The 25,443-nt window shown below is 49.6% G+C and overlaps 1 protein-coding gene across 1 annotated transcript in view; it reads left to right on the forward strand.

The window, feature by feature from the left end:
• The first annotated feature begins 2,119 nt into the window (after window positions 1–2,119).
• Window positions 2,120–25,443, forward strand: part of BRD7 (bromodomain containing 7) — a 90,973-nt gene continuing 67,649 nt past the window's right edge. Inside the window, exons 1-7 of the mRNA XM_073659361.1 lie at window positions 2,120–2,387; window positions 9,904–10,106; window positions 11,949–12,078; window positions 13,410–13,464; window positions 21,817–21,961; window positions 22,749–22,859; window positions 22,977–23,149. Coding sequence (XP_073515462.1) covers window positions 2,189–2,387; window positions 9,904–10,106; window positions 11,949–12,078; window positions 13,410–13,464; window positions 21,817–21,961; window positions 22,749–22,859; window positions 22,977–23,149 — 1,016 coding nt within the window. The 5' untranslated portion in view covers window positions 2,120–2,188. The remainder of the gene's footprint in view (window positions 2,388–9,903; window positions 10,107–11,948; window positions 12,079–13,409; window positions 13,465–21,816; window positions 21,962–22,748; window positions 22,860–22,976; window positions 23,150–25,443) is intronic.

Here is a 25,443-nt window from a genome sequence, read left to right on the forward strand (position 1 = left end):
GCTCGTGTCACTAGGCTGCAGTTGTCTTTGAGGTCGGCAGGGGGATCGCTCGTGTCACTAGGCTGCAGTTGTCTTTGCGGTCGGCAGGGGGAGAGCTCGTGTCACTAGGCTGCAGTTGTCTTTGAGGTCGGCAGGGGGAGAGCTCGTGTCACTAGGCTGCAGTTGTCTTTGAGGTCGGCAGGGGGAGAGCTCGTGTCACTAGGCTGCAGTTGTCTTTGCGGTCGGCAGGGGGAGAGCTCGTGTCACTAGGCTGCAGTTGTCTTTGAGGTCGGCAGGGGGAGAGCTCGTGTCACTAGGCTGCAGTTGTCTTTGAGGTCGGCAGGGGGAGAGCTCGTGTCACTAGGCTGCAGTTGTCTTTGAGGTCGGCAGGGGGAGAGCTCGTGTCACTAGGCTGCAGTTGTCTTTGCGGTCGGCAGGGGGAGAGCTCGTGTCACTAGGCTGCAGTTGTCTTTGCGGTCGGCAGGGGGAGAGCTCGTGTCACTAGGCTGCAGTTGTCTTTGAGGTCGGCAGGGGGAGAGCTCGTGTCACTAGGCTGCAGTTGTCTTTGAGGTCGGCAGGGGGAGAGCTCGTGTCACTAGGCTGCAGTTGTCTTTGAGGTCGGCAGGGGGAGAGCTCGTGTCACTAGGCTGCAGTTGTCTTTGAGGTCGGCAGGGGGATCGCTCGTGTCACTAGGCTGCAGTTGTCTTTGCGGTCGGCAGGGGGAGAGCTCGTGTCACTAGGCTGCAGTTGTCTTTGAGGTCGGCAGGGGGAGAGCTCGTGTCACTAGGCTGCAGTTGTCTTTGAGGTCGGCAGGGGGAGAGCTCGTGTCACTAGGCTGCAGTTGTCTTTGCGGTCGGCAGGGGAAGAGCTCGTGTCACTAGGCTGCAGTTGTCTTTGAGGTCGGCAGGGGGAGAGCTCGTGTCACTAGGCTGCAGTTGTCTTTGCGGTCGGCAGGGGGATCGCTCGTGTCACTAGGCTGCAGTTGTCTTTGAGGTCGGCAGGGGGAGAGCTCGTGTCACTAGGCTGCAGTTATCTTTGAGGTCGGCAGGGGGAGAGCTCGTGTCACTAGGCTGCAGTTGTCTTTGAGGTCGGCAGGGGGAGAGCTCGTGTCACTAGGCTGCAGTTGTCTTTGCGGTCGGCAGGGGGAGAGCTCGTGTCACTAGGCTGCAGTTGTCTTTGCGGTCGGCAGGGGGAGAGCTCGTGTCACTAGGCTGCAGTTGTCTTTGAGGTCGGCAGGGGGAGAGCTCGTGTCACTAGGCTGCAGTTGTCTTTGCGGTCGGCAGGGGGAGAGCTCGTGTCACTAGGCTGCAGTTGTCTTTGAGGTCGGCAGGGGGAGAGCTCGTGTCACTAGGCTGCAGTTGTCTTTGCGGTCGGCAGGGGGAGAGCTCGTGTCACTAGGCTGCAGTTGTCTTTGAGGTCGGCAGGGGGAGAGCTCGTGTCACTAGGCTGCAGTTGTCTTTGAGGTCGGCAGGGGGAGAGCTCGTGTCACTAGGCTGCAGTTGTCTTTGCGGTCGGCAGGGGGAGAGCTCGTGTCACTAGGCTGCAGTTGTCTTTGCGGTCGGCAGGGGGAGAGCTCGTGTCACTAGGCTGCAGTTGTCTTTGAGGTCGGCAGGGGGATCGCTCGTGTCACTAGGCTGCAGTTGTCTTTGAGGTCGGCAGGGGGAGAGCTCGTGTCACTAGGCTGCAGTTGTCTTTGCGGTCGGCAGAGGGAGCGCTCGTGTCACTAGGCTGCAGTTATCTTTGAGGTCGGCAGGGGGAGAGCTCGTGTCACTAGGCTGCAGTTATCTTTGAGGTCGGCAGGGGGAGAGCTCGTGTCACTAGGCTGCAGTTGTCTTTGCGGTCGGCAGAGGGAGCGCTTGTGTCGCTAAGCTGCAGTTCTCCTTGCTGTCGGCAAGCGGAGCTCTTGTGTCACTAAGATGCAGATCTCTTTTCACTCTGCAGGTGGAGCTCTCGTGCCTCTAGGCTGCAGTTGTCTGCTGTCGGCAGGGAAAGCGCTCGTGTCACTGAGCAGCAGTTTTCTCTGCTGTCGGCAGGGGGAGCGCTTAGCTTGTGTCTTCCATCTGGCGTTTTCGTTTCTGTGAACTGCAGTTTTTATTATGGTCGGCAGAGGGAGAGCTGGTTTCACTGAGCTGCGGTTCTCCTTGGTGGTCGGAAGGGGGAGCGCTTAGCATTACACACTAATACTGGAGCTGATTTTTATCCGGCATCAATGAACGTCTCTATGGTTTTCTCCGCCGAACCGAAACTACATCAAGCAAAACAAAAAGAGGTGTCAGTGCGGCGGCGTAACGTCATCACCGGGATACGGAGGAAGATCCTGAAGGGGGCGGCAGAGGGAGAGATGGGCAAGAAGCACAAGAAGCACAAAGGCGAAAAGCACGAGGGGAAGGGGGAGAGAGCCGACACCCGTGAGTGAGGGGCTGCGGGAGACCGGGCGGACTACAGCTCCCAGCATCTGTGCACGAGCGGGGATGTCGTTATAGGACGTGTTATAAGCAGGCGGTGGCCAGACCGCAGCCATTCAGCCCAGTATAAGTATATGCGTACCCCCCCTATCGGCTGTGTGTGTGGGGGGGGACCCCCCTATCGGCTGTGTGTGTGTGGGGGACCCCCTCTATCGGCTGTGCGCGTGTGTGGGGGGGACCCCCTCTATCGGCTGTGTGTGGGGGGGGGACCCCCTCTATCCGCTGACTGTGTGTGTGGTGGGGACCCCCTCTATCTGCTGACTGTGTGTGTGGGGGGGACCCCCTCTATCTGCTGGCTGTGTGTGTGGGGGGGGGACCCCCTCTATCTGCTGGCTGTGTGTGGGGGGGGACCCCCTCTATCTGCTGGCTGTGTGTGGGGGGGGGACCCCCTCTATCTGCTGGCTGTGTGTGGGGGGGGACCCCCTCTATCTGCTGGCTGTGTGTGGGGGGGGGACCCCCTCTATCTGCTGGCTGTGTGTGGGGGGGGACCCCCTCTATCTGCTGGCTGTGTGTGGGGGGGGGACCCCCTCTATCTGCTGGCTGTGTGTGGGGGGGGGACCCCCTCTATCTGCTGGCTGTGTGTGGGGGGGGGACCCCCTCTATCTGCTGGCTGTGTGTGGGGGGGGGACCCCCTCTATCTGCTGGCTGTGTGTGGGGGGGGGGACCCCCTCTATCTGCTGGCTGTGTGTGGGGGGGGGACCCCCTCTATCTGCTGGCTGTGTGTGGGGGGGGGACCCCCTCTATCTGCTGGCTGTGTGTGGGGGGGGGGACCCCCTCTATCTGCTGGCTGTGTGTGGGGGGGGGACCCCCTCTATCTGCTGGCTGTGTGTGGGGGGGGACCCCCTCTATCTGCTGGCTGTGTGTGGGGGGGGACCCCCTCTATCTGCTGGCTGTGTGTGGGGGGGGGACCCCCTCTATCTGCTGGCTGTGTGTGGGGGGGGGACCCCCTCTATCTGCTGGCTGTGTGTGGGGGGGGGGACCCCCTCTATCTGCTGGCTGTGTGTGGGGGGGGGACCCCCTCTATCTGCTGGCTGTGTGTGGGGGGGGGACCCCCTCTATCTGCTGGCTGTGTGTGGGGGGGGGACCCCCTCTATCTGCTGGCTGTGTGTGGGGGGGGGACCCCCTCTATCTGCTGGCTGTGTGTGGGGGGGGACCCCCTCTATCGGCTGTGTGGGGGGGGGGACCCCCTCTATCGGCTGTGTGTGGGGGGGGGACCCCCTCTATCGGCTGTGTGTGGGGGGGGACCCCCTCTATCGGCTGTGTGTGGGGGGGGACCCCCTCTATCGGCTGTGTGTGGGGGGGGACCCCCTCTATCGGCTGTGTGTGGGGGGGGGACCCCCTCTATCGGCTGTGTGGGGGGGGGGACCCCCTCTATCGGCTGTGTGTGGGGGGGGGGACCCCCTCTATCGGCTGTGTGTGGGGGGGGGACCCCCTCTATCGGCTGTGTGTGTGGGGGGGGGACCCCCTCTATCGGCTGTGTGTGGGGGGGGGACCCCCTCTATCGGCTGTGTGTGTGGGGGGGGGACCCCCTCTATCGGCTGTGTGTGTGGGGGGGGGACCCCCTCTATCGGCTGTGTGTGTGGGGGGGGGACCCCCTCTATCGGCTGTGTGTGGGGGGGTGGACCCCCTCTATCGGCTGTGTGTGGGGGGGGGACCCCCTCTATCGGCTGTGTGTGGGGGGGGGGACCCCCTCTATCGGCTGTGTGTGGGGGGGGGGGACCCCCTCTATCGGCTGTGTGTGGGGGGGGGGACCCCCTCTATCGGCTGTGTGTGGGGGGGGGGACCCCCTCTATCGGCTGCGCGCGTGTGGGGGGGGGACCCCCTCTATCGGCTGCGCGCGTGTGGGGGGGGGACCCCCTCTATCGGCTGCGCGCGTGTGGGGGGGGGAACCCCCTCTATCGGCTGCGCGCGTGTGGGGGGGGGACCCCCTCTATCGGCTGCGCGCGTGTGTGGGGGGGGGACCCCCTCTATCGGCTGCGCGCGTGTGGGGGTGGGCCTCATCTATCGGCTGTGGGGGGGGGGGGGGGACCCTTCTATCGGCTGCGTTTGTGGGGGGGGGGGGGCGCACCCCCTGTGTATAGATAGATCGGACCTCCGGACGTTGCCTTCTTCTGATGAATGGTTCCTTTGACATCGTTCCCATCTTTGGACCGTCAGTGATTACACTGGCTGCCAATAGTGGACCACCCCTCTAGGCATAACCGTTACCCCCAGTCTAAGAGTACAACATGTGTCATGGCATCGAGGCTGTCGGGCCGGAGAGGCCGCAATATTTGTGAATAGGAGAGATATCGGCCACAATGTTTCCAGAAGTAAACTCTGAAATCACAACTGATGATAAAATACAAATATTATCATAGTAAGGCCACGGCCCCACTATCAGTATTCAATCAGTATTTTTTCTCAGGATTGGGAGTCAAAACCAGGTGAGGACCAATCAGAGAAAAGGTATAATAGAAACAAGTCACCAATTCTGTATTTATCACCCACTCCTGGTTTTGGCTCCCACTTCGGAGAAAAACTACTGACCGACTACTGACCAAATACTGATAGAGGAGCCGTGGCCTAATGGTGAATACCGGGGTGGTGGAGAAGCGCCAGCACATGATGTTGGCAGTGCTGTACCTACAGGGGCCAGCTTTCTCCACAGCCAGGACACTTTGGTGCTGTGTGTACGGTGCATGCGTCCAGTAGTTTGGCGCATGGTTCCTCTGAAGAAGGAGCAGGGACGTGTGCTTGTAGTGCTACCAGGCACTGCAGCAATAGATGCAGAATGTTGCTGGTAGGAGGCGAGAGGCTTCCTGAACTTAAGGAAATTCCCTGATATTAAAAATAATCTCCGTTCTCAAGAATGAAGGGAGTTTCAATTCCATTTTGTACTAGAGAGGTGGTCGATCAACAGTGGCTGGTTACCTAGGCAAGGAGTGTGTACTTGCTAAGTATTCAGAAGCTGACGGGATTGCTGAATTTAGACAGTCTTTGCCGCTGCGCTCCTCCAATGCTACATAGACTGCTGCCTCATGCGTTCATACTTTTCCTGACTGCAGCAGCAATGTCGCTGTCAGTCATTCAGGAGCTCCCTGTCACCAGCAGGAGGCAGGGCAGCTGGATGCTCCAGAATAGCAAGTATCAGAACAAGCCTCTGCACACATTCCCTTATACAACCCCTGGCAAAAATTATGGAATCACCGGGCTCGGAGGATGTTCATTCAATTGTTTAATGTTGTTGGAAAAAAGCAGATCACAGACATGGCACAAAACTAAAGTCATTTCAAATGGCAACTTTAGGGCTTTAAGAAACGCTAAAAGAAATCAAGATTAAAATGTAGTATTCAGTAAGGGTAATTTTTTTCAGACTAAGCAGAGGCAAAAAATGATGGAATCACTCAATTCTGAGGAAAAAATTATGGAATCATGAAAAACAAACACACAAGAACACTCCAATACATCGCTAGTATTTTGTTGCACCACCTCTGGCTTTAATAACGGCTTGCAGTCTCTGAGGCATGGACTTAATGAGTGACAAACAGTACTCTTCATCAATCTGGCTCCAACTTTCTCTGATTGCTGTTGCCAGATCAGCTTTGCAGGTTGGAGCCTTGTCATGGACCATTTTCTTCAACTTCCACCAAAGATTTTCAATTGGATTGAGATCCAGACTATTTGCAGGCCATGACATTGACCTTATGTGTCTTCTTTCAGGCTAAGTGCCCACGTAGCGTTTTTCAAGCGTATATGCTGCGGAATTTCCGCAGCATAAACGCTAGGTAATCCGCCCCCCATGGTCCCCAAGGGGATTCCGCAAGTTCTATGCCCATGCTGCGGATTTTTCCGCAGCATTTATGCTGCGCTCAAAAATCCGCAGCATGTCCATTAATTTTGCGGAAGCACGGCGTAATCGCCGCCATTGACTTGCATTAAGACGCACATAATCCGTGTCAGTACTTTTGTACTCACGGATTATATGCGTTTCAGTGTACGGATGGTACCCAGTTCTGGAGGAGAGGAGACTCTCATCCAGACCTGGGTACCATTGTACCTGTAAAAAAAAAAAAGAATAAAATAAAGTTTATATTCACCTTCCGACGGCCCCTGGTCTCCTTCCCTTTGCTTGCGGGCAGGACTGTAGGACCTGCGGTGACGTCACAGTCATGTGACCGCAGGCCCTTCAGTGCAGTGTCCCGCGATCAGCTGGCAGCCAGGAACGAGCGCAGCAACACACGCCGGGCCATTGGAGGGTAAGTATAGTTTTTTTTTTATTTTTAAACATTCTTACGGTCACACTATATATATATATATATATATATATATATATATATATATATATATATATATATATATATATATATATATATATATATATATATATATATATATATATATATATATATATATATATATATATATATATATATATATAGTGTGACCTAGTTGTCAAGCACTTTCCAAGTGATGCTAAAATCGCATGGAAAGCGCTTGTCAATCCGCATGCAGAAACGCATGTGAAAACGCTTCAAATCCGCATGTCCCTGGCAGGAAAAACACATGTACAATCCGCATGCGTTTTTTTTCTGCCAGGGAGATGCAGAAATGATGCAGAAATTTTCTGCTTCATTTCTGCATTGTGGGCACATAGCCTCAATGCATGTTTTCACAGTTTTTGCTCTATGGCAGGATGCATTATCATCTTGAAAATGATGTCATCATCCCCAAACATCCTTTCAATTGATGGGATAAGAAAACTGTCCAAAATATCAATGTAAACTTGGGAATTTATTGAAGATGTAATGACAGCCATCCCCCAGTGCCTTTACCTGACATGCAGCCCCATATCATCAATGACTGTGGAAATTTGCATGTTCTCTTCATGCAGTCATCTTTATAAATCTCATTGGAACGGCGCCAAACAAAAGTTCCAGCATCATCACCTTGCCCAATGCAGATTCGGGATTCATCACTGAATATGACTTTCATCCAGTCATCCACAGTCCACGATTGCTTTTCCTTAGCCCATTGTAACCTTGTTTATTTCTGTTTAGATGTTAATGATGGCTTATGTTTAGCTTTTCTGTATGTAAATCCCATTTCCTTTAGGGCGTTTCTTACAGTTCGGTTACAGACATTGACTCCAGTTTCCTCCCATCCATTCCTCATTTGTTTTGTTGTGCATTTCCTGTTTTGGAGACATATTGCTTTAAGTTTCTGGTCTTGATGCTTTGATGTCTTCCAGTATGTTTGCCTTTAACAACCTTCCCATGTTTGTATTTGGTCCAGATTTTAGACACCGCTGACTGTGAACAACCAACATCTTTTGCAACATTGAGTGATGATTTACCTTCTTTTAAGAGTTTGATAATCCTCTCCTTTGTTTCAATTGACATCTCTCGTGTTGGAGCCATGATTCATGTCAGTCCACTTGGTGCAGCAGCTCTCCAAGGTGTGATCAATCCTTTTTAGATGCAGACTAACGAGCAGAGCTAATTTGATGCAGGTGTTAGTTTTGGAAATGAAAATTTACAGGGTGATTCCATAATTTTTTCCTCAGAATTGAGTGATTCCATAATTTTTTCCCTCTGCTTGGTCTGAAAAAAATTACCCTTACCGAGTACCACATTTTTAATCTTGATTTCTTTTAGTGTTTCTTAAAGCCCTACAGTTGCCATTTGAAATGACTTTAGTTTTGTGCCATGTGTGTGATCTGCTTTTTTTCAACAACATTAAACAACTGAATGAACATTCTCCGAGCCCGGTGATTCCATAATTTTTGCCAGGGGTTGTAGTCTATGGGTGATAGATGCCCATGTTCTCCTCATAATCTTTTCACTTTTATGCCAGGAAAAGCTTCTGATGTGTACACTGAAGAGGTAAAAATGATCCATAGTGAGCTTTTTGATAGCTTTTAAAGAGGACGTTTCACCCGATTTTTCATGTTGCTCTGTGCACACGGTGTAATAATAGATGCAGAGTAGAATAAAAAGGTTTTAGGGGGGGGGTCTTAGTTTTCAGTTTTTAATATTTTTTGTTTTTCCGTTGTAGATGTATAAGAGATCAAAATATTTGGCACTTAAACTGTTTAATGTCCACTTGGGCGTTGCCAGAGAGATTTCACAGGGGCTGTGTACTTTCTTTTTCTGACACTGGCCAATCATAATCAGGCAACACACTGGAGAAAGAACACCACACCCCCACAATAGCACTAGCACAGTCTGCTTCCTCACTGCAGAGTGATGATGTGCTGGAGCTCAGCAGACCTGAGTGTGATGAACAGCTCATGTCCAGCAGTCAGTTTGGGGGGAGGCACAGTACAGTGCAGTTGTACACTTGCTTTGGCAATGCTAATGTGTATTTGGTCCTGCCAATAAAGCTCATTTCAATTGGAGAGGTGAGCTACTAGAAGTGTTTTCTAATGAGACTGCAGTACTGCCCGCCCCCCCCCCCCCCCCCCCCACACTGACTGCTGGAGATAGGAGATGAAAGCATCACACTCAGGTCTGCTGCGCTCCAGCACACGGCCTCACACTGCAGTCAGGTGAGCACACTGTCAGTGCAATTTTGCGGTGTGTTCTGCTTTCCCCAGTGTGCTGTTAGCTGCTTATGACTGGTCAGCACTAGAAGAAATCTCTCTGGTAATGCCCACTACAACCTTAAAAAAATTAACTGTTTAGGTGCCAAATACATTGATTGCCAATACCTCCACAATGGAGATGTCTGTTTTTACCATCCGTGAGTCATCAGTGGTTTTCATGGATGGATAAATATAATAGACATGTAAACAGCCCCATAGACTATAATGAATACGTTTTCTACCCGTGAAAAAAAAATGGCTTGAACGTGTACGTGCAGTATTTTTGTGTTTTTCATTTATTTTGCGCGCCCATAGACTTCACAGGGCAAACCTCATCCAAAATGCAGAAGAGAATGGTGCACGCTTTAATTTTTCATGCAGAAAAATGTTGGGGGAAAATAAAGCCGTAAAACACTTGCAATTATAAAAATGTTATGCGCTCCTGAATCCCAAAATGGAGCTGATAAATTCCGTGATTTTCTCTATACATAAGGGGGTGCAGCTGCGGTGGCCGGCATGTGACGCTCGGCAAGCATTGTCCATGGGAGCTGCAGCATGCCAGCCGGCCATCGCACATCCCTTCCACCCCGACGTCTCATCACACTGTAATGTCCTTAGTAGTCGAGTTTGATGGAAATGAGTATTTTTTTTCTGTTAAAAGAACAGAATTGTATGAAGCAAATCATGTAGTCGGCGGTGGGGGAGGTCTCCCATACGTGGACCCTCTTTATTACCGAGAAAGACCCTAGAGAGCCCTGTAGTACAAATTCTGGGGTCTCTTTGCAGACCCTTCCATCATGGCTATAGTGAATAGGAGCAGAGCCATTTGGCCATTACATGGAGGTTTCTTACTGTTGCTTATAATTCCCATTCTCCTTTTTGCATCTTTTTCAGAATACGTGGAGAAACCATTAAAACTGGTGTTGAAAGTGGGCACTGGAGAGGTGAAGGAACTTTCCACCGCCCGGGCTGCCGCCCTTCCACAAGGCTTCCATGAAGATAAGTCCGACCATGAGAAGCACAAGGATAAGAAGAAGAAGAAAAAAAAGAAAAGCGAGAAAGTAGCAGCTCCTGGAGAGGAGAAGAAGAAGAAAAAGGTGAATGACATTATCTTAGGTTATTGTTCTAATATTATATAGTAAATGATTCTTGTTCGGGCGAATAACTTCAGACGTCATATTGTGAAGACTTTTCCGATGTCCTGATGTGTAATTAATCAATAATTGACAATCACCGGAGCAATAACTGCTGCCGGCTGTCGCTGATTTTTGCCTCACATTTAACCATGTAGGCCGTGGACAGCATTGGTCAATTTCTGCTGCAGATATTCTCTACATTGTGCGGATAAGATTTAGTAAAATCTCCTACACAATGCTGGTATTGTAATACACGGGAAATCCTCGGATCTAAGCTAAGTGTGCATCCTCTAAAACGGAGGCACAACCTGCAGCCAGGGGGCACGTGGCCCGCGATGCCATTCTGTACGGCCACCAGCCATATGCTTGTCTGACCAGTTATATGGGGGCAGCCACATATGGAAGAGCAGGGACTGACAAGTGGTAATGGTGCCCTGTGCAGACATCTCAGGAGGCCTCATCAGGAGAATGGGGTCTCGTCACCCGTTTGGCTCCAGAAAGTAGTGTGTGATTGGACAGGTGGTCTTCATGTCTGTGGCTCCTCTGTAGTTTATGTAGTTGTGAATCATTAGACAGTAAGCAAAAATATGCTGTATTGTAGAGAGCCATGTGCTCGCTTGACTTCTCCCTCTTTAGGACCTATTCACACAGTTTTTTTGCAAGTATTTAGAAGCAGATTTTACTGCAAATTCACATAAGAAATCTGCTTCAAATACTCTTTAAGTTTCCTATTAGTTTTGAGAAATGTTCATAGTAATGTGAAAAGGCAGCATTAAGTGCACTAAAGGAGCTTTTGCTATTAAAATCAGCCTGAACTTATTCAAGTAGTATTTGATGCATTTATGTGGATTTAGGAGCAGAATCTGTTTCTAAATCCTCATCACAAAGCTGTTAACGTACCATGAGAGTGCAGCTTGGTGGAGGGAAGAGTCCTGTAAGTGAAATTTGTACCGATCAGACATTTATAGTATATACTTCCACAATTGTCACAGAAGGTAATACCCCTTTAATTTTTAGTGCAGCCCTTGGATTTGTTCAGTATGACAATGTGGCCCTTGAAGCAAAAAATTGTGCAGGATCAGTTATGTTAATACTGCAGATTTGCCACAAATTCCAATATCTGCTGGATCGCCACCAATGTGTTACTTGTTTTTCTCTTTACACTGCCTGGGACCAATAAGTTGAACTTGTAAAGTAGTGGACAAACCCTGTAAATTGTTCACCACTGGTGTCTGCTCCCACATGGCAGATATTTAGCAGATTAGCCAGCACAGACTTTTGGGATTTGCTTGTCGTTGTGTCAGCATAATGCCTCCGGCAGGACTTTCTTGTGGTACCCTCGTTCTCTAAGATCGTCCGCCTGTCTGGAGAAACAACTACAATGTCATTGATTCTTACACTGTCGGAGATATTGACCTTTTTAAAAATGCCTTTTTTAAGTGCATATGGATGAGCACAATCCCATTGTAACAGAACATTGTTGTGGTCTACTTGGATTGCTATCACACTGCGTCCTGGCACCCATTTATTGGTCCCATCAGGGCTTACGTTTGAACCCCCCGCAAAATGGGATTCAAGCGTATGCGCCGACGGGGCTATAGACTATAATGGTGCCGACAGAGCAAACATGCACTTTGCCATGCATCATTTTCTGGGGTGTACGACTGTGTGCGGCCTCCATGCTCGTCCGTGTGACCCTTTTATAGGCGATAACCGCTCAGTGATAACAAGTTCCAGCATGTGCACTAGTTAGGATATTTTTTTACTGCTAAACATGGTTTCTTTTTGTTTTCATTTTTTCAGGACGATAAAAAGAAAAAGGATAAAAGCTCACATGACAGTGAGAAGAATAAGGATCGCTCCCTTCATTCACCCCTTGGAGCTGATATACCAGCCGTAACTGTGCCAGAATCCTCCTTGGCGAAACCAGAAGGTAAAGAACCTTTCAGGCTTTCCCCACCCCTCCCCCAATTTTCGCAGGATCTGTTTTGTCGCGAGTGCTGATTACTGACTTTGGTTATTGGGGTATCCCACAATGCTGCCTCTATTATGTTAGAAATGTCCTGAAACAAATAACACCATTGCTAAGAAAGATTAAGTCTACCAGTGTTTCCCCTATAAAAGCAGCTCTTCTAACTAATGCCATGTAATCTCAGGCTACTAGCTTTTTTTTCTACTGAAAGGGGTGGACTGAAACTAATATGGGTTAATCAAAATGTCCCTACCCTTCTATCTCTAATCTTAATGCTTTTTTTATTTATTTTACGCATATCCATTTTGATGACTCTTCGTTTGAGAAGAGTGCATGGGGAGCAGGGTCTACAGTCACTGCCACAGCCTCTGTCCCAGCTCTGAAACAAAGCACCATCAGTGATGTCTGTTTCAGGGGCTGGGCTAGTCCCTGTAATACTGAGCATGCATCGGTTATCAGTTTTTACTTAAGCTCAGTATGAGATCCATTCTTACTGTGCAATTTTCTTCTCCGTGCACAGTGACAGTGCGCTCCCTCGCCGGCTCTAATTAGAAGTGATGAACCGGCTCTAAAGAGCACTGTCAGTGGCCATTGTAAGGAGATCTCTGCTCACCAGGTTATCTACTTACAATGCCCACTAAAAGTGCGTTTCGCCGCTTGCTCATCAATTCTAATTACAGCCGGTGAGGGAGAGCACTGTCACTGTGCATGGAGAAGAATAGTACACAGTAAAAAGAAAGCTCGAAATTGATAACCAATGTATTCTCAGTAGAGCAGGGACTAGCCCAGCCCCTGAAACTGTCGTCACTGATGCTTCGTTTCAGAATGGGGGCAGAGGCTGTGGTAGTAACCGCAGACCCTGCCCCCTGATGACATTACGTTTGAGTATCCCAGCATGCACTGGTGATTCTTAAACAAAGCGTTTGTTATTGACAGTGCCTTGATTTTTTTTTTTGTTCTTAGTGTAATGCTTCATTTCTTCTATGGTGGATCTGTAATATAATTTTTCATTTGTTGACCACTTCCCATATAGTTTACGTCTGATTGCAAGGGGGAGGGTGAGTGCAATGGGACACCCCATAATTAATGGAAACCTAACAAAAATGGACTGTGCAAAGTTACAAATGTCCAAACATACTGCTGTGAATTCCTGCTTAAACCCTCACATGTCAGTGTACTCCTGTATATTGCTGGTGTATATGTATAGTACTGTATGTGCCACTGCTCAAATGTAAGGTAAAAACCTGTTGATCGTTTTATCAAGAAATATTCTGCTCTTATATTACATACAGAAGACCAAACTCCACTGCAGGAAGCCCTGAATCAGCTCGTGAGGCAGCTACAAAGGTGAGATCTCCCCGGTGTATCCCCAAATACACACAGCAGCCGAGGGTGTCCGCCATCCTCCAGGACAGTACACCTTCTTCTAGGGAATGTAGCTTGTGAGTCCCAATGGGGAGGCACATTGCCTGTAAGCATTACAAAATATGTTGGTGTGTTATAAACAGGCAAGTTACCATATTTTTCTGACTGACACTTTTTAACAAGACACAAATTTTAGCAAGATGTTGTCTTATAGTCCGCAGTCAGTAAGGTCATCAGTGCCAGACCACTCTAGCTGCTTCCAGAAAGGGGTTGACCAGTACTTGGACAACCCCTTTTTGACCAAAATGTTTGGCACTGATAAAATAAAACCTATACTCCCCTCCCGTGCTGGCTCTGTTCCCACGGTGTCGACACTCGCTCTCTCTCCGGGGTCCTCATGTGGTTGTTGTGACCGCGGCGCCCATTCAGCGCTGGTGTCACTGTCCCCGCCTTCGGACAAATCGAACATGAAGATGAAGTCTGGGCTGCAGCTGATCTGACTTCATGTTCAGTTTGACAGAAGGCGGGGCACGTGACGCCAGCGCTGATTGGGCACCGGGGTCACATGTCACAACAGCGCGGGAGCCCCGGCACCGCGAGTGCCAACACCGCTGGAACGGCACTAGCATGGGAGGTGAGTAGAAGCTTTTTTATCTTATCGGGGCCAAGCGTGAAGTATGAGGAGGAGTTGTCCAATAGGGTAGAGAATTCATAAGCGCTGAGATGACTGAGCGGCTACATAGTTCTCTCCATCTGTGTAAGCAGGACAGTCTTGGCCTCCCTGAAAAAAGCCGATCTGCATTTCCACATGGTTTTCTGTCTGTGCACCATATAGGATACATATGTGATGCTGCCCTTTTTTGCCCACATTTGCCCTTTGAAGAACCCATGGCTGCTGTTTTTTGGCACAAGGTTAGAGGAGGCTGGGTTGTTATAAAGCTGGGAAATTTGCATCGCCTGACCTTTCCTAAAAATGATCGTGAACAAGTCATAACCCTAAGGGCTCTCTCACACTTGCGATGTAATTGAATGAGTGCAATCTGATAAAAAATTGGATTGTCCTCGGCCGAATGTTAACCTATGGGGCAGCTGACATCTGCGATTATTTTCTCATGCCATAAGTCTATGGGTGCGTGTGAAACATTGCACTGCAGTTAGATGTCATCCATGTGCAGTATAAGTAGAGAGATGGGGGCGCAATAGCGCTGTTATCCAACAGCAACCAAGTGGGTAAAAAGAAAATGTGCTCCCCTTTGTGAGATGTGTCATGCACAACTCAGATAAGAATTTGTAGCGAAGGGCTGCAGCCAGCACAGAATCCCTAGGGATCTTGTAAGGTTGTCTTTAATAGGATGAAGTTGGTGCCGGGAACAAAATCCGCGCTCCTCCGTGGTGAAGAAATTTGCCGAGAGATTGTTAAATATATACAATCTTGTAGTTTATTACTAAAAGCTACGATTACTACGTGTTTCGTGGACGTCCCGTCCACTTCCTTAGGTACATAGCTGATGTAGACCGATTCATCAAACAGTCTTATATACATAAATCCACACGTGGTAAAAAAGCCCGCTGTTATTCTTGGAGCCAAAAACAACAAACGGTTTACAGAAAAACAATGAAATTATTGATAAATAGATTAAATAAAAATATTGATCGACTAGTTACACTCTTATGGATATATAATGAAAACCATAAAACAAATAAAATAACCTCTGGAATGGAATCATCCAAATACAAAATATAATTACATTTATATTTGAGCACATAGGATAAACTATTGTAGTTGACATGGACCGCAGTGTAAGCGATCCCAAAGTCTTGTTTTGTTTTTTTTTCTTTTTTTGTATCATGTGTGAAAAATCAGAGCGTCCAGACCGCTATGCCAGACCTCGCACCTTGTCGGCTGACGGGCAGAAACCCGAGAGCTGAAAGAATGGAAGAAGGTGCAAGCCCCTCCCGAAGGCTGGCCAGTCAGGACCGAGGAGCTATATGACACTTTCGTCACGCCCTCTTTTATCCCGGGGGCCTATCAGCGGCCAAGTTCTTGAGCCCGCCTCCATCCTCTTCTGCCTATCAGAGCTTTAGCTTCCTCAGGACAGCACGCTCTGCCCCTCTACGCTGCTCTCGTTCTGGCTCCGGCAGCATTATTCTGTGACTGCCTCATCATCGCAGCCCTGCTCCTGTCTCTGCGGCTCCGGACCTTCCGACGGGGGATACGGGACCGTGCCCATTACAGAACGGGTAGGCCCTACTCTGCCACTTCCACACACCATAGGCTCCCTCCTCTGCAGTATTCCTGGTTAGGCACATATGCCCAATCCCAGGGAGCTTTCTGTCCGTCCCACTCACAGTCACATATTACGCCTGTGCTCTTTGCAGTACTAAGTGGCCCGCGGGTCTGACAACGGCCTTCTGCTCGACCTGCAAGCCTCCCACCATGCTGGCACCCCAAGAACCCCCTGCCGCCCAGGACAAGGTAACTCCCCCTCCAGAGTGGGCTGTTGCTATGTCCCAGTCTGTCTCTGACCTCACCAAGGTATCTAAATCTCTAGTGCAGGTCCTAGAACGTTTGCCCATGCTATCCACGGCCACCAGTGCTCCGAACGTTCCAACGGACGATTCACAGGCACCTCTGCCCCCTCCTTCTAAGGGCAGACCGAGGGCAAGTTCTCAGAAACGGACTCACACAAGCTCATCCTCCAGCTCTCCAGACTGCTCCCTGCTTCTCACACCTCTTCCCCAGAGGTCGCTCCGGGATCAGACACGGATTCAGATTCTGACTCTGGATCCAACACGGACCAATATTCTAGAGTCCAGGACATGGTTGACAGCCTTATATCGGCCGTCAATCAGACTGCATGTTAAAGAGGACGAGGCCCTTCTCTTGACTACTCCATTTCCTTTAAGAGAATGAAGCGCCCGGCCCGCACTTTTTCTAACCATTCAGAATTTGATGGTGTCTTTCAGAAACAATGGGAGCATCCTGAGAATGGCTTCACTGGAAAGAAACATTTAGACATGCTATACCCCTTTAACCACGACCTCGTCAGCAGATGGACGGAGTCCCCTTCTGTGGATCCTCCTGTCTCTCGGCTAAGACGGTACTGTCCCTTCCAGACGGTTCTTCCCTCAAGGACACTACGGATAGACAGGTTGAGGCCTTGGCAATGTCAGCCTTCTTGGCCGCTGGCACCTCCCTTTGTCTGTCCTTCGCCTCAACTTGGGTATCAAAAGCAGTCTCCGCATGGGCCAAACAGCTGAGGCAGGGCATCCTCACCGGGGCTTCCCCAGACGATCTGGCTGACCTAGCGGATCAGATCACCCACGCAGAGAAATAACTTTTCACGGCGTCAATATCATTGCCATACGTAGGATTCTTTGGCTGAAGGCTTGGAACGCCGACCCGGCTTCCAAGAAATCACTAACAAATCTCCCTTTTCAGGGCTCTAGACTATTTGGGTCTAAATTAGACCAGATCATCTCCGATGCCACTGGGGGCAAGAGCACCTCTCTTCCTCAGCCGAGACCTAATCGCCCCTTTCCTAGCAAACGTTACCTTCAGTTTTGGTCCTTTCGTCGGTTTGCTCAACCAGGACCCTCCTCTCAACAGGACCGTACCCCAGCGCAGCAGGACAAACGTAAGCCTACATTTAGGCCCACTCCCAACTGGCGCGCAAAGGGTCGCTCCTTCAAGCCCTATGGATCCCGATCACGATCCAACAGATTTTCCTCAGCATGACGGGTCACCCCCACCTGGGTTTTCTCCCAGGGTGGGCGGCTGTCTACTTCTGTTCCGAGACCCTTGGGTATCGGCAATAGAAGATGCCTGGGTCAAGGAGATAGTGATCTCAGGTTACAAGATCGAGTTCAACGCCATACCAAGAACACGATTTCTCAGGTCATGCCACCCGCATCCATCTCTACTTCCCGGTTTCCTTCAGGCCATTGCCTCCCTTCTGCGCTCAGGAGTCATAGTTCCAGTCCCCCTTCAAGAAAGGTGTTCGGGTTTCTACTCAAATCTTTTCGTCGTTCCAAAAAAGGACGGCTCACTACGTCCGATCTTAGGCCTCAAACAACTAAACCGACAGATACGCGCACGGCACTTCAGAATGGAGTCCCTCAGGTCGGTAATCGCATCCATGGAGGCCGGGGAATATCTATGTTCAGTGGATATTCAGAATGCGTATCTTCATATCCCAATCTGCGCACCACATCAGAAGTTCCTTCGTTTTGCCTTTCAGAACGCACATTACCAGTTCACTTCTCTCCCCTACGGGCTTGCCTCCGCCCCGAGGGTTTTCACAAAGGTAATGGCGACGGTCATGGCCATTCTACGAGCCAGGGGGATTGTAATTATCCCCTACCTCGATGACCTAATGATCAAGGGTCCCACGTTCCGGGACTGCCTCTACAGTCTCCAGATCACCCTGAACACACTTTCTCGGTTAGGCTGGCTGATCAACATAGACAAATCCTCCCTGGTCCCGTCTCAGCGCTTAACCTTTCTAGGGATGCAGTTCGACACGACCCATGCCCGGGTCGTTCTCCCGAGGGAGAAGATAATCTCTCTCCGTCTGGGGATTCACCTTCTCTCCGACCCAAATCCACGTTGTCTTCGCCTGTGCATGAGTATCTTGGGAAAAATGGTGGCAGCTATGGAAGCAGTCCCGTTTGCCCAGTTCCATACCCGGCCTCTTCAACTGGCCCTTCTGTCGGCATGGGACAAGAACCCGTTGTCTCTAGATCGACGCATCAGGTTACCTCTTCATGTGAGAAGGTCATTAATATGGTGGACTCGCCCTTCTTCCTTCAGACCAGGGAGGTCATTCCTACCGCTTCGTTTGCAGGTGGTCACAACCGATGCCAGCCTCATCGGTTGGGGGGCAGTTTTCCTCCACCACACAGCGCAGGGCCGTTGGAGTCTCCACGAAGCCTCCCTACCAATCAATATATTGGAGATAAGGGCAATTTACCTGGCGTTGCGTCACTGGCAGGATATCCTTGCAGGGTTCCCAGTCCGCGTAAAATCTGACAACGCCACGGCGGTGGCGTACATAAACCGTCAGGGAGGGACTCGCAGCAAGTCCGTTTTAAAAGAGGTGACGAGTGCTAGTTTGGGCCGAGAACACTGTTCCGGCAATATCAGCAGTACACATCCCGGGGGTCGACAATTGGGTGGCCGACTTCCTCAGTCGGCAGGGCCTTGCCTCAGGAGAATGGTCTGTCCATCCCGAGGTGTTCCATCAGATATGCTCATGATGGGGCACGCCGGACGTCGACCTCATGGCGTCTGTTAAAGGTTCCATCCTTCGTAGCCCGGTCCCGCGATCCCCTTGCGATCGCTCAAGACGTGCTAGTCATCTCATGGTCTCAGTTCCAGCTGCCCTATCTCTTTCCCCCTCTACCATTGATCCCTCAGGTCATCAAAAAGATCAAGTGAGAGGAAGTACCGGTAATTCTAATAGCCCCGGATTGGCCCAGACTCGTCTGATACGCAGATCTGGTAAACCTGCTCGTCGACTCCCCCTGGAGACTACCGGACCATCCGGACCTCCTCTCTCAGGGACCTATTCTTCATCAGAGTTCTCGTTCTCTGAATTTAATGGCATGGCTGTTGAGGCCGCAGTGTTGAGGAAGGCGGGTTTTGCGGACAACGTCATCCAGGCCCTAATTAGTGCCAGGAAACCCGCAACCTCGCGCATATACCACAGAACCTGGAGAGCCTTCTTTCGTCACTGCGAGAAGGATCGGCTAGCTCCCATGTTCTTTTCGCTACCGGTCATTTTGGCTTTCCTTTAGTCTGGCCTGGAGGCGGGACTCTCTCTAAGCACTCTCAAAGGCCAAGTTTCGGCCTTGTCCATTCTATTCCAGCTTAACTTGGCTTTCCGTCCTCAGGTCAAGATGTTTCTGCAAGGGGTAGCTCACCTGGTGCCGCCTTATCGTCCCCCGGTGGATCCATGGGACCTTAACATGGTCCTTTAGTGTCCTTCAAAAGCCTCCGTTTGAACCCATTCGGGACATCTCAGCCTCTCTTCTCTCCTGGAAGGTGGCTTTTCTGGTGGCTGTTACCTCTATTAGGAGGGTTGCAGAGCTCGCAGCCCTCTCTTGTCGGTCGCCTTTTCTGGTCTTCCATCAGGACAAGGTTAGTGCTCAGATTAGTGCCTTCCTTTTTGCCAAAAGTAGTCTCCTCTTTCCACATCAATGAGGACATTTTTTTGCCTTCCTTCTGCCCGACCCCAGTGCACCCTCGGGAGAAATCCCTGCACAATCTGGATCTGGTCAGAGCTCTACATGTGTACCTTTCTAGAACAGCTTCCCTTCGGCGTTCGGACGCCCTGTTTGTCATTCCTGAAGGGCGTCCGTCACAGGGGTCTCCCTGCTTCCAAGTCAACCATCGCTCGTTGGATACGTTCGACCACTTTGGAGGCATATCGCGTCTCGGACAAATCTCCCCCTCCGGGGGAAAGGGCTCACTCCACCCGGGCGGTGGGGGCCTCTTGGGCTGTTCGCCATCAGGCTTCAGCTTCTCAGATCTGTAAGGCCGCAACATGGTCTTCACTCCACACCTTTTCAAGGTTTTACAAGGTCCACACTTATTCTTCGGCTGATGCCAGTCTTGGACGGAAGATTCTGCAGGCAGCGGTTGCCTGCAGTCAGACCTAGTCTGTGGCTACCTTTCTCTGTTCTCCTACCCTAGGGACTGTTTTTGGACGTCCCATGGTCCTGTGTCCCCCAATGAAGCGATAAAGAAAGAGGGATTTTTGGTACTCACCGTAAAATCTCTTTCTTGGAGCCTTCATTGGGGGACTTGGCACCCTCCCCGATTTTGGGCATAGGTACAGTGGGCCCTGTTGGGCATCTAACTTAGCTTTCACGGTTGTGCCCCGTTGGTCATTGCATAGTTAATTGTTTTTTTAAGATCCTCCTACTGCTTTAGCCACTAACTGGTGAGCTTGGTGCCTGTAGGCGGGTGTATACTGCGGAGGAGGAGCTTTTTTCTTTTTTTGCCTAGTGTCAACTTCCTAGTGACAACGGCATACACCCCATTGTCCTGTGTCCCCCAATGAAGGCTCCAAGAAAGATTTTAAGGTGAGTACCAAAAATCCCTCTTTTGTATTTGGATGATTCCATTCCAGAGGTTATTTTATTTGTTTTATGGTTTTCATTATATATCCATAAGAATGTAATTAGTCGATCAATATTTATTTAATCTATTTATCAATACTTTTGTTTTTCTGTAAACCGTTTGTTGTTTTTGGCGCCAAGAACAGCGGGCTTTTTTACCACGTGTGGATTTATGTATATAAGACCGTTTGATGAATCGGTCTACATCAGCTATGTACCTGAGGAAGTGGACAGGACGTCCACGAAACACGTAGTAATCGTAGCTTTTAGTAGTAAACTACAAGATTGTTAAATATATTACAATCTCTCGTCAAATTTCTTCACCACGGAGGAGAGCGGATTTTATTCCCGGCACCAACTTCATCCTATTAAAGACGATCCACGCGCAGTGTGGTTCCCGCAGACGCCGGCAATGGAGGAAATGGAGAAATTAATTTCTCCGTCTCCTCCACAGCTGTGCTGCGATTCTCTCATGTGAGAGAGAGGAGCACTGACACTCGGCTCACGTTCGCAGCAGAGAAGGAGCGGAGTGTCATTAGCATCTCGCATCGGATGTGATGCACTAATGTGACTCCGGACCATTTTTCCTTTTTGTAATTTTTTTGATCATTTCAACTTCAACTTGCTTAACTGTTCACAATAACAATAATTTTGACCAGGGATGCCCAAACTTTTACATGCCACTGTACGATATTGCTGTGTTAGGGAGAAATTTAAGTTTTAAGAATTTTAAGGGTCTATTTATTTTTGTTTTAAAATGTCCTGATTATAAATGATTGACTTAATTCAAAAGACGCTGGTCCAGCAGCGGCTCCCTACCTGCCATTTTACCTATCAGATGCCTCTTCTGATTTGTAGGCTCATTGTAGCATGACACGGGCATGATGTTGTGCTGAGTCTACTAATCAGAAGAGGCGCTGAGGAGGCCGGCAGTTTGACTACTGACGTGGCCTCTGAACTAGGGTCCTGGAGATCGATTTAGTAATCTCTAGCCCTGTGACATAAAATCATGGAATTCAAAAGGGGTGTACTTAATTTTTCTCTTGACTATCATCTGTGAATAAGGTGATATCTCGTAGTATCTGGAATACCAGTGGACATTTGCACCAATCCTCATTATCATTGAGTGATCAGGGACTTGTAAATTCATCTTAATATATTTATTATTTGTATTTTAGTTATTTCTCTGTATATCTTTGCCCTTTACAGGAAGGATCCCAGCTCTTTTTTTGCATTCCCTGTTACGGACTTCATTGCACCTGGATATTCAATGATTATTAAGCACCCGATGGACTTCAGTACAATGAAGGAGAAGATTAGGAGCGGAGAGTTTGAATCCATAGAAGAACTTAAGGTATGACTGCGATCAGCCATAGCACCTTACAGCGGAGACCATTCAGCCTGTAGGACCTGCTGTTCTCCTCCTATTTGCCAGAAAAGCTAATACAAAAGAAAATTTTAATTTCAATCTCTTCACGACTCCAGCAGAGACATCAAACCTCTGCGCATTTTTACAGTGACCACTAAGCCTTCTCCTAGACTCACATCCTGTTTAGAAGACTTCAGTAGTCTAGTTATCATCACAGACAAGGATGATCATGAAGGGTGGCACCTCTATACAGCAGATCATACAGGAGCCACCATTTGCTTTGCAATAGGTGATGTCAACGTTCACCGCTTCCCTGCCCAGTGACCTACTCTATTGCTGCGAATGTCAAAGTGCCTGCTCAAAAATACAGGACGTAGGAGTCTAGTATTAGGCCTAGATTCTGGTGTGAAAATTGCCGACATTTTTTTTTATTTAAATATCGTCAGATCGAAAAAGAATAAATACATGCATTCAATAAGTGGCAAGGGATATAAAAGACAGGATAGTGATATTCAACAATTACATGCAGTTACAGACTTTGCCATTCTTCATTCTTTTTATAAAACGACTGACCATAGGTGTCACGCCATCCGCTACCCTCTCATGGTTGTGCCTTGCCCAGAAACTTGATTTGATGTCGCAACTCTGCTCCATTCTGGGAGTTCTGGGAGTTAAGGCAGAGTGGAGATAGTGTCTAGGTGCCCCGCTCCTCAAAACCACCACCTTTTATTAGCTGATATTTTACATTTACAGCCATTTATTCTCCTCTTAGGAAAATTTCAAACAAATTTGTCACAATGCAATGATTTACAACAAGCCTGGAACCATTTACTTCAAGGCTGCCAAAAAATTGCTAAACTCCGGAATGAAAATCCTCAGTCAGGTAAGTGTATTTTTCCTGACACAGTAATAGACCTATAGAGCTGTGAAGCTTCCATGACAGCAGGGCTGCAGCTAATGGTATACACATACAACCATCCATCTACTATGGCCGATACAGGAGAGAATACAGAGCCTGCGGCAGAGCATAGAGTTCATGGCCGATCTTCAGAGCAGCGGGAAGGACAAAGGAGACTCGCAGGGTAATCCAGAGTTGGCAGAAGCACTGACCGAGGACTCAATGGACACCAGTGATATAAAGGCACTAAGAAGTCCTTCCAAAGACCTGAAAAGGTATGTGTGACCCAGATGGTATCCTAAACTGTCATCATTCCTTATGTTTGTATCACAATTGTGTAAAATGCTTATTTGTTAAATGGGAACTCCTGGGAATTTGTTTTTTAACCAGTTTTCATTTTTGGGTCACTGCATTGGGAGGCTCCGAGGGGGCTTTCTTCTGTCTCTCCTCCAGGACAGAGTGGCCTGGCTGTCGTCTCCCTCTTTTCTTTTTAGACTACGGTCACACGAGCGTAAATTCTTTCATGTGAGAATCTGATCCATTATGTTAATGACACTCCCGTCAGCATAGTGTGATCCGATTCTCTCAGATGACAGAATCTTAGCACAAGTGAGGAGAAGATGGAGAAAAAAAATTCTCAATCGTCTACATTCTGTGAGTCAGCAAAAAATTGGACTCCACTCGGATGTCATCCAAGTGCGGTCCATTGATTTCCACAAACCCATAGACTTGAATGGTTGATAGACATCCGATTTGCGCTGCACATTTTGGCATGCAGTGTTTTGTTTTGTTTTTTTGGGAGGGGTTCTCATTTCGAGTAGGTATGAGAAAAATAATGCTGATCAGCACTGCCCCATAAAATAACATTTGTCTGGTTAAACATTGGATAGCTCTCGTCCGATGTATGCGCTCGTGTGAGCGAGGCCCTTCGAGTGATGCTCCGCCTTTCACCTTAATGAGGAGATTGCTCTACTTCCTTTAGTTACTTCGCCTTTCATCCCCCTGAGAGGTTCTTCCACAACCTGATATAGTCAGAGCTGTGCAGCTCTACCTGTCAGCTCCGTTCAGTCATTCAGATGCCTTGTATGTTCTCCCTATATTCTCTGGCAGAGGACAGGCCTCCTCTAGGGCTGCCATTGTTCTCTGGATTCAATCTGCAAATGCAGAAGATCGGGCTAATCTAGAATACCCCTACCAGGGCACGTCTCTCCCCCTGGGGGGCAGAAGCTTCCAAGTGTCTGGCCTCCCGGGCGCCCAGTGTCTGGCCTCCCGGGCGCCCAGTGTCTGGCCTCCCGGGCGCCCAGTGTCTGGCCTCCCGGGCGCCCAGTGTCTGGCCTCCCGGGCGCCCAGTGTCTGGCCTCCCGGGCGCCCAGTGTCTGGCCTCCCGGGCGCCCAGTGTCTGGCCTCCCGGGCGCCCAGTGTCTGGCCTCCCGGGCGCCCAGTGTCTGGCCTCCCGGGCGCCCAGTGTCTGGCCTCCCGGGCGCCCAGTGTCTGGCCTCCCGGGCGCCCAGTGTCTGGCCTCCCGGGCGCCCAGTGTCTGGCCTCCCGGGCGCCCAGTGTCTGGCCTCCCGGGCGCCCAGTGTCTGGCCTCCCGGGCGCCCAGTGTCTGGCCTCCCGGGCGCCCAGTGTCTGGCCTCCCGGGCGCCCAGTGTCTGGCCTCCCGGGCGCCCAGTGTCTGGCCTCCCGGGCGCCCAGTGTCTGGCCTCCCGGGCGCCCAGTGTCTGGCCTCCCGGGCGCCCAGTGTCTGGCCTCCCGGCCTCCCGGCGCCCAGGGGTGAAATGTTTTTGTTTTTTTGTTTTTTAATTCTTATGGTGTTCGATGACCTGGTAACGTGATTCTCCAGATTAGTACCATTTTACACCGTTTATTTTGGTGGTTAAAGGGAAAATGGGTTTGTCACTTTTTTCTCAGTTTTTGCATGGTGAGCTGTCATAATTGGTATCATTTTGTGGTGCATGAGATATTTTGATCATTTTATTGCACTTTTGGGAGTGGTGAAGTGCCTGTAAAATCTAATTTCTGCTGATCTTTACACAATTTACATGTGCAGTTTTTATTTTAAATGCTGTATATATTTTTAAAATCATTTAGTCCCCTTTTGCAGTATATTTGTTTCTTTTTAATACACATGGGACACAATTGATTTTGGAAAGGCTCCCGCAGCCCGTGAGGAGTGTTGGGAGCTGTGGGAGAGCGCAGCGTAGTCTTTGTCACCTCAGTGAAGTCAAGATGAGTTTGTCATTGGCTGCTGTGCTCTCTACATACCCATTTTAATTTTGGCTCTGTTCCTAATTTTCTGGAAGCGCTGTTTTTCTGTGTATTCGTGTAGCTGTGAGCAGGAGCTGTGTAGGAGAGCGGCAAGGAGAATCTGCCTGTTCACCCGAGGTGAGGTGGGCCTGAGAGAGCGAGGCGAGGTGAGGTGGGCCTGAGAGAGAGAGAGAGGTGGGCCTGAGAGAGAGGTGGGCCTGAGAGAGAGAGAGAGGTGGGCCTGAGAGAGAGAGAGAGGTGGGCCTGAGAGAGAGAGAGAGGTGGGCCTGAGAGAGAGAGAGAGGTGGGCCTGAGAGAGAGA

Source organism: Phyllobates terribilis, unplaced genomic scaffold (genome assembly GCF_046119375.1).
Source record: "Phyllobates terribilis strain yellow unplaced genomic scaffold, ASM4611937v1 Scaffold_13__5_contigs__length_258822181, whole genome shotgun sequence".
Lineage (NCBI taxonomy): Eukaryota > Metazoa > Chordata > Amphibia > Anura > Dendrobatidae > Phyllobates > Phyllobates terribilis.